Source organism: Lygodium microphyllum, chromosome 22 (assembly GCF_053477565.2).
Source record: "Lygodium microphyllum isolate KBCC chromosome 22, Lygodium_microphyllum_v1.1.10, whole genome shotgun sequence".
In the NCBI taxonomy this organism is placed as follows: Eukaryota; Viridiplantae; Streptophyta; class Polypodiopsida; order Schizaeales; family Lygodiaceae; genus Lygodium; species Lygodium microphyllum.
The window spans coordinates 98,321,317-98,333,514 of NC_141156.1; the positions used below are offsets into that span (position 1 = coordinate 98,321,317).

Below are 12,198 nucleotides of genomic sequence, written 5' to 3' on the forward strand. Positions count from 1 at the left end.
ATCTCAGCTTTGCCATTTTGCCTAAATCCCACATGTCTTGCCATCTCCTTACTCTCTTTGGAGAGATTGCTACATAGAAAGCATTAACTTTTCCATGGTTGGACACTAATCATGTTGAAAGGATGCACATTGCCATCATATCTATTGATTTAATGATCCATCCTTTCTACCATTATTATCCCCACTCCATTGTAGGTTAGGTGCCTTCCAATTTTTAACTTTTCTCTATGCTATTTCTAATTGTTTCAGCTTGATCTTAACACCTTTGTGGAATAGAGCATTCCACACATCCTAGTTTAGCTACTTGTCACTTGAAAGATTAGCCTCAATCACCCACATTCTTAGTAATTACCCATGGTTGAGTAGATCCTAGCCCCTTTATCAATAGCTAGAATAGCATGACTTTTGATTTCTCCCTCTTGAATCCAATGCCATCGTTGCCCTCGGGCCCAGTCACCTTGTCCCCTGAAATGGCCACCCAACCTCTTTGTACTTTGAAGAGGACTAGCAATACTTATAGAAGGCCATCTTAGTTTTATTCCATGAGAACTTTGGAAAAGAAATCACTATAGGATCAAATGATTACAATAGCAATACTTTGGATTTCATAAGTCTAACTACAAGACCAAGGGCCCATTGACTTCTCTTCTCTATCTTCTCTTGAAAAAATTTCCATGAACCACTTAAACCTTTGGGCTAGTGTAATTTGGATAGCAATTGGGGCACTAAGGTACCTTAGTACCTATGCTTAATAACCATCCCTAGAACTTTATTTTAAACCCATACTCTTAAAGTGGACATGGGTCATTGTTCAAGTTGAGTATCAAGAGCTCAATTTTCTATTTGCCTATCCTTTGGGGCCATCTGTTTTAAATCCATATGGTTGAAGTGGACCTAGGTCAACACCCCATTCAAGTTTCAATAACCCTTTGGGCTAGTGTGATTTGGACAGAAATTGGGTCACTGAGTTACCTTAGTACCTATGCTTAAAAATCATCCCTAGGACACTTTTAAATCCATACTCCGAAGGTGGACTTGGGTCATCATTCAAGTTGAGTATCAAGAGCTCTATTTTCTCTTTACATATCCTTTGGGCCCATCTATCTTAAATCCATATAGTTGAAGTGAACTTGGGTCATCATCTAATTCAACTATCAAGAACTCAAATTTCTCTTTACTTATGATTGATTCTAACAATGTGGCAAATTCTTCATAAACCCAAATTAGCTTCTCCATAGTCTTCCTCTCTATCTTGAAAACATTTCAATTGTCATCCATAAAAATCTACATGGTGAGATGCCTACCATCATTAGGGAGTGGTAGACCCTTGGATACTCCATGATATACATTATTATCTATGTGATCTAAAAGTGGTTGTGTGATGAGAGAAAAGAGAAGTAGAGAGAGTGAACTAACTTGTTTGATTGATCTTTTCAAATCAAATGAATTCGAGTAATACCCATTGATTCCCACCATTGCTACAATATTAAAAAAGTGAGCTCACCATCTTAAAAAACAAGAGCTACATTCACTTCTCTATTTCCATTGGTGTAGGTTGAGAGGGACAAGCTTGGGAGAAAGGAGAAAGTTTGGCTAGGGAGTGTGCCTTGCAACCCTAGACTTGATTGCAACCAACTCACTTGCGACCAACTCGTTTGCAACCTTAGACTCGCTTGGGACCAACTTCCTTCCTGCCACCACAGACTCCTTCCAAGATAGTTGAAGGGAATCACCTACACAACCTTGCTTCATGGTTCTAACATTGGTGGATGATTCATCAAATAGCATAGGGGAGTGGTTGTGCTTCACAAAAACAACCAACATCCCTCCATCTTGCTAGTCACACAAATGTTGCTCAAAAACCTTAGCATAGACATGGAGAGAGAGGGCGGGATAAGGAAGCATGGCACTCAACCACTAATGAAACACAAATATCCCTTGCCTCGATATGTAGATTGCCCCCATTCTTATACATTGGAACTCCCTCTTTCCTAGTCCTCAGACCTCCCACTCTCCATTTGCTCTTGTCTTGCTCCCCCGTGTGCTTTACCCCATCTCTCTATTAGCTTTCTCCTTTTGGGCAACCCATGCTCAATGTATTTGAGATGTTTGGACACACTTGTATTATTTCAGAAGGTTTAACCACTTAGTCGATGACTACCTCTCACATAGTCTCTTGTACATGAACACGAGATCCATTTATAGTGATTACGCAAAGCATACCCTCAACAATGAAGGACTCTCATAGCACACTCCATGATCCAAGATGCACCTTATAGGTTCTCGATCCTCTATGGTCTTCATCATGCTAGAGAAGAGCATGGTAAGGCATAAGGAAGGATGAGAAAAGATGGGAGGGTTCACCCTCTTAGCCCCTCACCCTCACTCTCACTCTTTTGCTCTCAACTCACCTCTCTCTCTCTCTGACACATAATGTAAAAGCAAGAAGGCAAGAACCAAAAGTTTGCACACACATGAATAGCCTTTTCCATTGTTTTTAAACCTTTATATATATATATAAGTAAGGTTAGGATTTTTCCAATAATCTTGGGCATCCTTTCCATCTTTTGGACCAAATACCATTATTTTCCCTTGCATGCACTTAAATCCATATTCTTATATTGAGTGCAAAATTTTTTATTACAAATTACATGAGACTGAGCCCATCTCTCATTTTGGTTGGCAAGAAGTGCTAGGTCAGTTGATGAAGAGATCTAAAGAGCCAACTTTCTATGACAATATAAGGGAAAGATGTCATGTGTGGTGAAGAGGAAAATGGTGGTTGCTAGAGGTGGAGGAAGTCATAGGAAGTATGAAGTATGGGCCACTGATGTTAATGGTTCTTCATGCACTCTATGTACCTGTCATGATGCTCTCCCTGAGGATGTGGCTTCTTATCTTGGTGATGTGCAATGCTCATGCAATGTAACTAAGAGATGCGTCGAGTTCTAAGAAACATTGTCCCACACTTAAGGACCCAATTTGTGAAAGGTTAGTATGTTGTGCTATCCCTAGAACGAGAAGTCTACCAAGCAAGTTTGGGATGTCCCACCCTTGATGGGCCTTGGGGTTGGGATGTGGAGAAGTGGGCTAGGGTGCCCCCTAGGTGCTATAAGAGTGTCGTGTGCTTCTCTTTTTCTTTTCTCTTTTTCTACTAAATAATCTTGACATGCATTTTCACTACTTAGGGACTAGCCCGAGTACATACTAGAGGCATCCTTTACTATGTTCCTTTATGCTTTCACAAGATTACTCTTGTAGTGATATGGATTTGTGTCTTTACACAAAGAAGGACCATGATGGTAGGCTTATCATTTTGATGCTATATGTTGGTGACACGATGATTGATGGAAGTGATTATGATGAGCTTTATGCTTTGAAGACTCGGCTCAAGAAGAGATTTGAGATGAAGGGCATGGGGCATACCTCTCATATACTTGGTATGTACATTATCTTCTCATACAAAGTTTGATTAGGAAAATTATCTCCAGTTAGATGACGAGAGGACCAAGATGGCCAAGATCCCATATGCATCCATGGTGGACAACTTGATATATGCCATGATATCCACTAAACCTGACATTGCATTTGTAGTGGGAGTTGTGGCTCGTTATATGGAGACACTTGGTAGGTGATATTGGAAATTTGTAAAGGGTATCATGGGATACTTTAAGTATACTACAAATATATGTATTTGTTATGGTGGCTAGGATACTAGAGTCATGGGCTATACAGACTTTGGCTATGTAGGATATGTAGATACTAGGAAGTTCACCTCAAGCTATCTCTTCACGTCTACTAAAAATGCTATTTCTTAGAAGTCCAGAGTATAGAAATGTATAGTCTTATCTACTATCGAGAGTGAGTACATTGCAACCATTACAGCTTGTAAAAAGGAGGCCCTATAGTTGGGATGACCTTGGTATGACTATGACTTCTACATTACATTCAGACTCTACGAGTGCCATTGAGTTGGCACATAATTCAATCTTCCATGCAAGGACAAGTACATTGAGGTCTGTTATCACTTCATTAGAGAGGTGATTGAGGACAAGTAAATAGTTTATGTATGTGCAAAGATCATCTATGAAACACTTTCAACCATTTCTAGAGTATGTCTTTCAAGACCTCACACATGAGATTTCTAAAGGTCATATGATCATAGAAGATGTTTTGCATGAAGACTCACATGAGGGGAACCTCCTTTAAGTTGAAGATCCTTCTACTTGCGATGAGCCACACAACTATTAAAAGTACTCCCATGATGAGTTTTATGATCCCATGGATGGGCCTTCTCTTAAGATAGGTGGATTTTATACATATGATTCTTTTTAAGATATTTTTTCTCATATAATTTGTTCCATCTCTCGTGACGCATATACTAGTAGCAAAGGATAAAATACACCAAGGATCAAAGGGAAAATAGATGGAAAAGCTACTCATATTCTTATCGATACAAGCAACACACATAGCTTTGTAAATAGGAAGTCTCTTGAAAGACTAATGGTGGTCCTGAAAGTATCCCAACTCTCACACAAGGTGACCAACAAGAACGTAGCCTTCACTAAATCATAAAATACAATCTTTTGAGATGTTAGTTGGTTGAAAATCATGTTAAGCTCATTGAGGTAATTAGACGTCAAAGCCCCCTCCTCGATGCATGGAGATCAATGAGCTATTTAAGCCAATAAACCTACAAGACTGCACTTTCTTTTTCATACGAGTCATCAAGCCTTTTCCATATACCATATGCAACTATATTATTTTACATAAAAATACAAAAAATTTGAAAATGTCAATATAACAGTATAGTATGCCAACTCATCCAATTTCCTACCATACATCTTTATCCATGTCTTCAAGCTTAATCCCACAAGCATTTGATCAATTTCACTTTCTTCCTCTAAACTAATATATATGATATCGGTATTGTTCAATAAGAAAATTTTGTTCCATCAAGCTGTTAACCCTAGTTCAAGATGGAGAAAAAGAAGTCCAAAGAAGTCCAAGAAAACTCCAAATGCGAACACAAAGGAAGGAGCATGAAGGGAAATGGCCAAAAGCACAAGGGCGGCCTCAAAAGCCCAGCCAAAGGCAAAAGCACATTTTTAAATGCAAGGCGCCCATAAAACTTTCGTAAAAGAGCGCCAAGCTCCCTCTTGTGTGAATTATAAAGGGTAGAAGGGCATAGGTAAAGAGAAAGGGCAACTAGAAGAGAATGGGAAAAGAGGACCTTACCATAATGGTTGGTCATGTTAAAAAGGGGATGGGTGCCCAAAGGGATAAGGGCTTTATATATAAACTCAAAAAGTGAATGAGAAGCTCGTTCTTTGGTATGTGGAAAAAGTGGACTCTTCTTCTTCTCTTCTATTTGCTTGCTTGAGTATCCTTGAGAGAGGGAGTGTGAGGGAGTGAGAGTTCTAGGTGAGTGATCAAGGAGAAGAAGCTTTCCATCATCTCCTATCTTCTTCTCTTCTCTTCTCTTCTCTTGTCTCATGCACGGCTATGGAGGATGGAGCTTGAAGGAGGAGGCTTGAGGTTGCTTGAGCTTGCATCACGAATCCTGAAGCTACCGGTACACTTGAGTGAGAAGGCAACTCAATCGAGCATCGAGGTAAGCTCACAGCACTTATAGAGAGGGATAGCACGCCGGCTATGCAAGAGGTAGCCATTAGTACTCCGCTTGAAATTCTTGCACAAGAAGCGGTCCGTTGGTCTTGACGGTCCCGAGCGTGAGCTCCCAACATTTTGGTTCCATTGCAGTGACCAACGGATTCGATATTTGAGTGCTTGCACGCTTCAAATCGAGCATTGAAGTAGGGTTTCACCCCCGAACCGGTGCTTGATATAGGTAGGAGATTTAGGTGCTTTAATCTTCTAAAAATATAAGTATTTCAGTTTTGTGGTGATTAGGCAAGTAGGAGGAAGCATTTCAATTTTCTATTTTGGATTTGTATTGCATTTAGAATAGATTAGAACCAATAACTTGCAAGGAGACAATAGGGTTTTGCTGCTATGAAACATGCAAAACATGAAAAAGAAAAGGAAAATGAATGAGTTTTTGGGTTCAATGCATGCAAGACATGGAGTTGGAAGGTTGAGGTTGGCTAGACTGGACCCTAAAAGTCCAAAACCAATAGGGAAGAGCTCATTTCTGCACTTCAGTGAGAGAGAGAAAGAGAGAGCTACATGTACAAAATGAATTGAGCATGCCGATTTTGAGTCTAGGTCCTTCAGTCCAAGTACCTCCAGGCCTTCCTTATATTCTAATCATTGGTTTTGGAAGGTTACAGGTTAGGCAGTAAACCCTAGGAATCTCCAACATCAATCACACTGACATTCGTGTTTGCACTCGCCGCAGTCGGACCAACAGTCCGCATCTGACTCCCAAAGTCGAACCAGTCAAACCATTTGACTGGTAAAATTGAACCGTCTGACTCTCAAAGTCGAGCCACCTAAAATCGAACCGTCGAACTCCCAGAGTCGGACTAGTCAGACAACCAAAACTATAGTCGGACCAATCTGATCAACTACATCGGACCACCAAAGTCGGGGAACGTCCCCGACTCTGGGAATCGGACCAACATGGCAGAACATAAATAGGGTAAATTTACCAACATAACTAGCTAAACCAAACCCCAAAAATCCCCTGAGATAAATGACCTGGCTTACAGAAGCCGAGAACATGGAAAATCGTGACCCATGGCCTAGAGGCAGCCTCTAGTGCCCTAATGAAGAGTCTAGCCCCACTTAGAGCTGAAACCAACTCATAGACCCTAAAATTGCCCTGACCAAGCAGAGAGGAGTAGTAGAGACCCTAGACAATTCTTAGGAGCAACCACGAAATGCAACAAGAGCCACATTAGGCTAGAAACGAAAAAGGGCAATAACGTGAGTTGCATTTTTCATTCTACATTTGCACCCCACATCGATTTTATCACTTGGAGTGGATTGAAAATTCAAAAGCCTCAGTTCACACAATGCACGAAAGAGAATATACACACATACACTGAGTGATTGTAAATTGAGGATTGGTTGTGATTAACAAGGAACTTGCTCGGACCTAACCATCAGAACAAACCCACTAGTAGGAGAAGACCCTAAAACGTAGCCAGGTGATTGAGAATCCCAAGTCTATGACCGACACCATTGGGGGAGTGGATCTATCCGACTTGATCAATCGCATTGACAATCTAGTGGAGCACGAGATCGCAAACATGGCAGAGTTAAGCACTAACCACGGATGGGATGGAGAGCTTAGCCTAGGTAGTTTTCTGATGGAAATCCAGTGGCTAGTCACCAATTACGATCTACAGACCTGGACACACCACCACGGTAGGACGTCCAAGGATATTGTAGCAGACCTCGAAGAGGAGAGCAAGCTAGCACGAGAAGTCTTGTAGGGTATAGTGAACTACAAAAGCAACAAGCCAGGAACTTGCAGCAGAGCATACAAATGTGCAAGGTTCAACAAGTGCTAGCCCTAGCAAGTAGAAATAGGACATGCCCTGATGAAGAGAGGAAAAGAGCGTTGGAAAGAGATCTTACGCTTGAGTGAGCTTCTTATGAAGCGACTGCTAGACAACACTTCCATTGAGCAAAGCACCTCTACAATGGCAACTTCGTTGCTTGTAGGATTAGGTGTCAACCAGGGATCTAAGAGCCAATCAAAAATCCATGTCATGGCTAAGCAGTTAGACAAGTATCAACCAAAAGATGACCCATATAGTTTTATAGAGCAATTCGAGCAGGTCTACGAGACCAACGGCCTCATCAATCTTACACTACGCTCACAAGCTTTCAATCTATGCTTAGGATATAAGGGTAGGACTTGGTACATGAGTCCAGACGATGTTGAGTGAACTCGCTTTAACAACCCCAAGGATCTCTTCATCAAGAGATTCTTTAAGCGTGGGTACTCTAATAACCTTCTGGTGCGACTAATGAACGTCAAGTAGAAAGACAAGAAATTGTGAGTAGTCTGAATGAGCAAAATACATCAACAAATGTCATTTTTAGCATAAACATCCTCTTCCTACACGTGTATTGAGAGTTGAGTCCATAGACATCATGATCTCTCGAAATCATCAAGTCTCTCTTTCTTTCCTTTTCTCTATTACAAACACAAATAGATCCTCTTCTTAAGGCCCCATCTTCATGCCTTTTCTTAAAGCCTTTGTCTCTAACAACAAGCCACCTCCTTCTAAGAGACAAGTTATCCCCCCTGCTTAAGCAAGCCCTATGCTTGCATACATCATAATCATGTACCATGATATCTTCCCAAGCATTCAAATTCAAATAGTTTTACCTCAATATGAGCCATTAATGCTATCCCAAATCAATTCCAAGTTGGGATATTTTCGTCCCAAATCAAGCCTCAATGAATCAAACACCTGCTTGACTTAATTCTAGATCTTGGTGATGAGAATAGTGTCTCTATCGATGTGTGGGAAGCAAGCATCAATGCAAAAGTGCTCCTCACTTCAAGCATAAGCTTCCATGTATACTAAATGTTGCTCCAATACCATTTGAGAGGGAGGCAATGGTGGGATGTAATGTAAAAGCTATGGAGCGCAAGAGGATTGAGAGAGAGAAGAACATAAGAGAGTTATGTGGGTACAAAAATGAATGGTACCCTTATTCTTTGTTATCCTCACTTATATATGGCTATACAATATATATATATGCAAGGGGTGCTCACCCAACTATAGACCATTAGCCTTTACCCCAACATAAGTTGCCCATAAAGAACGAAATTAAGAAGAGAAATGTCTCACCCATGTGCTTGTTATGCAAAAGGAAGGAGGAATCAATGAAATACCTAGTTTGGAGATGCTTTGAGACTCACAGATGCTACAAAAAGATGCAAAGATGTGTGAAAGAACTAGAATGCACCATAGGTTGAACTGGAAGCATGTAATTTTTGGAGAGAAACATATGAATAAGGAATCATGGAAATTTGTCGTTGTTTTTAGGAGAGTGCTTTTCATGTCAATATGGCTAGTTAGGGATTCTATCTTTCTTTGCAAGGATACAAAATGTATTGGTTAGATAGGCTTAGTCTTTGAGCATGTACTTGAAGAAAGTTCAACAATCTTAGGTGTTTTAGGTAAAGAATCAAGCTCATTTTAACCTGTAAGAAGGTTGTTCGTGAAGGTGATATCATTCCTATGAGGATCTTGTAAATATCACATATTACTACGTCATACAATCGAGACTACATCTTGTTTTTTAATAAGGAAAGAATTTTTATAAGCAACATGCACATGGATTCCTTTACAAACTACATGTCATTGTTTACATTGGCCCCATCCAAGGGCAAAAGCCTCAACCTACAACTGTAAGAAATAATCCCTAGACTATCATATCACATATACTTGGGAGGTGACATCCATATACCAAGCTCATCTTGCCTACCTAAAAGTCTTGATAATACATAAGGACAATGCATATAGACCAAGCTAGCACGTCCTAGTAAAAACTTCATCTCACCTAGTATAAGTCACTCACATGCATAGTGTTAATGCACTTTAGGGTGTTTTTTTTCAAGCATGAAAAACCAAATTCTTCACTCTAACTATCAATGTAGGTAGATGAAGGGAAACACTATCAAGACATAAGTCAAAAAATTTATTTGAGCCACACACACTCATAATTGTAGTTTTAAAGGTTGTATTGTACTCAGATTCACAAACAAAATTGATGACTATAGATTGTTTTTTCTTAACCCTAATATACATGAAGTACCAAGACAAAAGCAAACCCTAGTAGTGGACATTCTAGGCATAACAACTTGCTCATTCAAAATCACAAAAAGCATGTAACTATGGATCATCACAACATGGATACAATAGAGCATAATAATGTGTGTCCTTTAAGTGTTCAACAATTTAAATTTATAACTTGACAGAGCTTTAAAACTAGTTATATAAACAAACTCACATGAGATATTGCAAACTGCACATCCAACCTAGAGTGGCAACCATAATAAAGATACCTTATAGCCTAAGTCAAGATTTATTTGTGTAGTCATAAGCTTATATGCATTGAGTCCAAACCTTTTCAACAATTTCCAAATGTACCAACTAACCTATAACAATGCCATTTTTTTAATGTGTCAATTGAATGTGTAAGTAGTAATTCCAATTCTAAAATCTCAAAAGTGAAGTGCAATTCATCTTTCAAGGCTAAAATTATAGCCTCATTTAGACCAATACACAAAAAGTCGTATGTAAAGTAGGTGCAAATATCTCATCATTACCAATCCCCTTCTATTGAGCATTCCATTCTCCCTTGTACATTTTTTTTCTAGGAAAAGAGCAAAAGCCAAGCATCGAACAAATGTGCAACAAAAGGCTTTCTAGCTTGCCAAGCTTCATAAAGAATAACTATTTGCAAAGCCTTAGTTGTGCACCTATTTAGTATGGAGTTAGCACACAAATAGCTTTCAACCATCAATTATGAGAAAAAATATGTGCTTTTTGTGTATGTTGCTTTTTTTCTCAACCACAATATCATATCTTGCCACCTCAATAAGAGCAATGACTTTCCTCTCAACTAGTCCATTTTATTGTGGAATGTAAGGCATGCATATTGATACTTCATACCTTTTTTTAGCCATAAATGCATGAAGCTCTTCGGTCCTATACTTAACTCCATGGTCTATACATAACCCATCCAATTCTTAACATAGATAAGAAGAACAATGCGTCTTGGAATTCACCACAAAAGTGGTTGCAAGCTACATATATGGCCCAAAACCTATCTGATTATAATATAAATTATTAGATGGTACAATCAAAATTTTAGAACAAGTTTCAAGGGAGAATACACTATTTAGAGAAATTACATTTTGAAAAGCAAATGAAATCAATCAAAATAGCACTTGGAAATATTATTTGGAGCTATTAAAAAAGTTGATATTGTTTACCAAATGCTCATTATCCTTATAAGAATAGATTGTAAATTATTAAAGTATTTTCTATGAAATTTTTTGCTTAATTTTTTTAAAGGAGGATTTTGATTGAGAGCACTAAAAATTTTCCTACTCTACGTGAAAAATATCTCAAATGTGCCCATGAAAATATACACTTTCTTACTTATTTTGATTTATTGTCCTATCTTGTTGTGGCCACTTCCTTAAAGTGGTTTTTGTTCATATTCACCACAGAGGAGAAAATAAACTTTTGTATTGGGTTCAAAGTGCCATAAAAGTTCATTTCCTCTCAAAAGACTAATGTTAAAACACATAAATATCTCTCAATTTAACTTGGAGGGGTAGATCCATATAAATCCATTGATCTATTGCCGTCATTAAGGCATGTGTCAAATTACAAATAGCCACTAATAGAATGTATCCTCATATGATCACAAACATCTCTAAATACTACACAAAACTTCTTAATTACCTAACATAGCAATTCTTAGGAATTGCAACCAACATAATGTTACAAAAATATAGTCATACATATTTTGCACAAGCCTACAAATTTGGCCAATCAAACGCCATGTCTTGCCTAACAAGATGCAACAAGGAACCATAACTCAAGTGGCCAAAAGGTGCATGCCACAACTAGGCATATCCACAAAACTAGCAATAACAACGCATGCATCACATGGAAGCCTCTCACAGACATCCATTGTATAATGTCTATAGTATAAAATCTCTAATGTAACAAAAATATCACTTCTCTCATCATGAAATTTGTGTTTTCATCCATAAATATGTTGTAAGACCAACTTTTATGATTATAAGTTTTTTTTTCTTTTAAAGGGACATAAAGCTACACTTTTCATTAGCATATGTAAGCTATACTTTTCTATTGGAAAATACTAAAAGAGGTTTTTTCTAATTCCTAATACATCAAGCATTAATAAGAGTAACTATGCTACCATTAGCTATGTAAGTTGCACTTCACCAACATCTTTAAGAGGATATGAAATGTTGATGGTACACTAAATAAGCATTGGTAAAGAGCAAAACAAATCCTTATTAGGAGTAATATCCTCACTAGTACTATCAAAATACCAAATACCTAAATAATAAATTTGCATATATATGTCATGCATAAAAGGATCATAACTGCAAGGTGGTAAATCCATGATCCTCTTGAACAAAATGTGTAGAATCTTGTTCTCAAAAAAGGCTTTTAACCACCAACAAAAGGATCTTTCTCCTTTCCTCTATGATGACCTACA

At 38.5% G+C, this 12,198-nt stretch overlaps 1 protein-coding gene across 7 annotated transcripts in view; it reads right to left on the reverse strand.

Annotated features, from left to right (window-relative positions):
* Positions 1-11,270: 11,270 nt before the first annotated feature.
* Positions 11,271-12,198, reverse strand: part of LOC148017431 (CAAX amino terminal protease family protein) — an 80,137-nt gene continuing 79,209 nt past the window's right edge. The window contains exon 8 of one of the 7 annotated variants that reach the window (XM_087663379.1): positions 11,271-11,516. In XM_087663379.1, coding sequence (XP_087519505.1) covers positions 11,499-11,516 — 18 coding nt within the window. In that variant the 3' untranslated portion in view covers positions 11,271-11,498. Of the gene's footprint in view, positions 11,517-11,579; positions 12,194-12,198 lie in introns of those variants that run through there. The other 6 variants (XM_087663373.1, XR_015687952.1, XM_087663375.1 and 3 more) reach the window with 6 other exon arrangements.